Source organism: Hippocampus comes, unplaced genomic scaffold (assembly GCF_001891065.2).
Source record: "Hippocampus comes isolate QL1 unplaced genomic scaffold, H_comes_QL1_v1.1 scaffold412, whole genome shotgun sequence".
In the NCBI taxonomy this organism is placed as follows: Eukaryota; Metazoa; Chordata; class Actinopteri; order Syngnathiformes; family Syngnathidae; genus Hippocampus; species Hippocampus comes.
The window spans coordinates 1,637-4,262 of NW_017805343.1; the positions used below are offsets into that span (position 1 = coordinate 1,637).

A 2,626-nucleotide genomic window follows, 5' to 3' on the forward strand; every position below is an offset into this window, starting at 1 on the left:
AGAGATGGGCCGGACATATTTGAACAATTAGACTCAGCTTCAGGAAGGATTGTCTTTTACTGCCGGCACGTGGCGTAATTGAGGCCACACACACACTCGTGCTCGCTTCTCAGACCGACCAGACCCGACCTCAGTACGGCCGCTGCCAAGCTTTTATTGACAGGTTACTGCAAATTACAAGTGACATGTCAGAACCCCCCCCCCCCACCTACCCCCATTTACATGCTGCGCCCCGACCCGGCCCTCCGCCATACACAATGAGGGCCAGACCCCTCGGCGCCAGCGCCAACATTTTGGTTTATGATCAACAGACACTTTGACATGATAATGGCAAGTCGCTCTCTAAACTGAAACATTTCATCATCGGCTCACGGACATCTTGGCATGCTGAAGCATATTAATTGTAAAATTGTCTACCCAAAGTCTAGTCTCCCTTGCTCTTATCAGTTACCAAGCCTGGCCTCCCAAATCCCCGAGATGAACTGGCCCCCCTGCGCTCCACTTAGACCACAAGCTTTGTCTCTGGTCGCTATGGTAACATATATATATATTATGACTGACAGAACCCTTTCTACGATATATATATATATATATATATATATATATATATATAAGGTCCTAAACTGAAGTATATATATATATATATAAAATAAACACAAATTTGGGGGTGCTGGCTAGGTGAATGGTCAGGAATGTCCTAAGAGGCATATCACAAAATAAAACTTTTAAACATGATATCCTTGTATTTGTCAAGTCCTTTAACAGAAATAATAAAGTGTACGTTTTAAAAAAATCAACACTACAGCTCTCTTGTTTCGGAGCTGCAACATAAGCCATCTGGCTCCTCTTGTGACTATTTCCTCCGTATTTCTTTCAGGAGGTTTTGGCCATTATCAACAGCAGTCTGTCCTCTGGTATAGTTCCCCAACAGTTGAAACATACTGTGGTGCAACCCAGCAAGCCCTCCGAATCATGGAGGAGACCTGGTAGGTGAAGAAGGCACACGAGATTCAGAAGAGGAACAAGAGAACGTCTCGACAAAATGCATATTAACAATGACTTGAGCGAGGCGAAATTATCCGACAGCTTGGCATGGTTCTATGAGGTCCTTAAAAAAGTCCCAATAATTGTGATGCCAGACAGGTGAGTAGCAGGAAAACCGGGAACGCCTCTGCCACCTGCCGGACACTAACAGAACATGATCATGACACACACACCCCCAATTACAATTTCTTTATGTGTATTCGTTCAAATTATGACATCCCAACTCCAAACAACAAGGCGAGCAAAAAGACTACATTTCCAGTGATGTACAAGGCCACCAGCAGGACACCAGCTTGTATCTATAGGGAACATCAAACAGAAATAAAAACTAGGAATTTCAAGTCTTTTTTTTTTTGGTATTACCATATTTGATTCTTACCATTGTAGTATCTGAAATACAAACAAACGAAAAAAAAGCCGTCACAGCACATCCACTAAAGGCTCAGAAAGAAGCAGTCAGAACTTTTTCTCGAGCAACCTTGACAATCTTGTGGAAATGTAAATACAATCCTAGTTAATTTAAGTGAGGACAATGCTAAAGAGTGAAGGGGACCCGAAGAAAGAGTAGAACACGAACATTTGTGGGGCTTCCAATGTGTTATTACAATGCATACACATCTTGAATCTTGAACAGCTTTGTGTTAAATTTTGTTCGAGAATGTCAGCAGTTCCTTGGGGCGAGTTGTTTTTTTGTTCCTTTGCTATACGGGATCAGGTAATCCATCCATCCATTTTCTAATCCGTTTATCCTCACGACAAAAAAATACAATCAATGATAAAGCTAAGAGAAAAAGACAAATGGCGAAGTAACGGCTTACTATTCGACACACCTCATGGCAACAAAACATTCAATGACACGACACACAAAAAGCGAACTTGATGCACGCATTTACAACAATTAATGTGAAGTTCCAAGTAGAAGCGATCCCCAAGAAGTAGCGACCCCACCTGTATAGGTAGTATGTACATTTTTTCAGGGTTTTTTTCAGCCTGATGTGTGTATTTTTCTAGTATTTTTGTTTGAAACATACGGTATTTTTAAAATGTGTCACTGAGCCTTCATTTCCTAACCATTCCACAAAGTAACTCCTTTAACAGAGAAACATCTGTCCTTTGCAGCAGCGGTCCCCAACCCCGGGCCAAGGACCAGTACCGGTCCGTGGGTCATTTGGTAATTAAAGAAAATTAAAGACCTTAGATTACTTACGTTTCATTTATTTCAGAATCTGAAAGATGTTTAAGTTTGAAAAATTCCCGGATTCTCTGTTACATCCGTCTACAGTGTGTTACTCTTGACGTGGGTCATGGCACACGTCTCAGTCACGTGATAAGTTACCGCCAAAATGAAACGCAGGAGCTGGCAAAATGTGTAAAAAAAACAAAAAAAAAAACAACCGTCTTTGGGAAGGGGAAAAGACCCAGCCAGGAGACAGAAGAGGAGCCTACGACTTTCAAGAAAAAGGTTACATTCAATAGACCGTATATGGAGTCATACTTAAAATACGGCTTTATCTCAAGAGGAGACTCCAGTGATGTGTTCCTCGAGCCGGTCCTTGGCCTCGAGGACCGGCTCCACGAGCGG

The 2,626-nt window shown here is 42.2% G+C and overlaps 1 protein-coding gene across 2 annotated transcripts in view; it reads right to left on the reverse strand.

Moving 5' to 3' along the window:
- Nucleotides 1-862: 862 nt before the first annotated feature.
- Nucleotides 863-2,626, reverse strand: part of zgc:163022 (putative ferric-chelate reductase 1) — a 19,614-nt gene continuing 17,850 nt past the window's right edge. Inside the window, exons 14-15 of one of the 2 annotated variants that reach the window (XM_019871827.1) lie at nt 1,424-1,434; nt 863-1,343 (exon numbers count right to left, since the gene is read on the reverse strand). In XM_019871827.1, coding sequence (XP_019727386.1) covers nt 1,254-1,343; nt 1,424-1,434 — 101 coding nt within the window. In that variant the 3' untranslated portion in view covers nt 863-1,253. The remainder of the gene's footprint in view (nt 1,344-1,423; nt 1,435-2,626) is intronic. The other variant, XM_019871828.1, reaches the window with a different exon arrangement.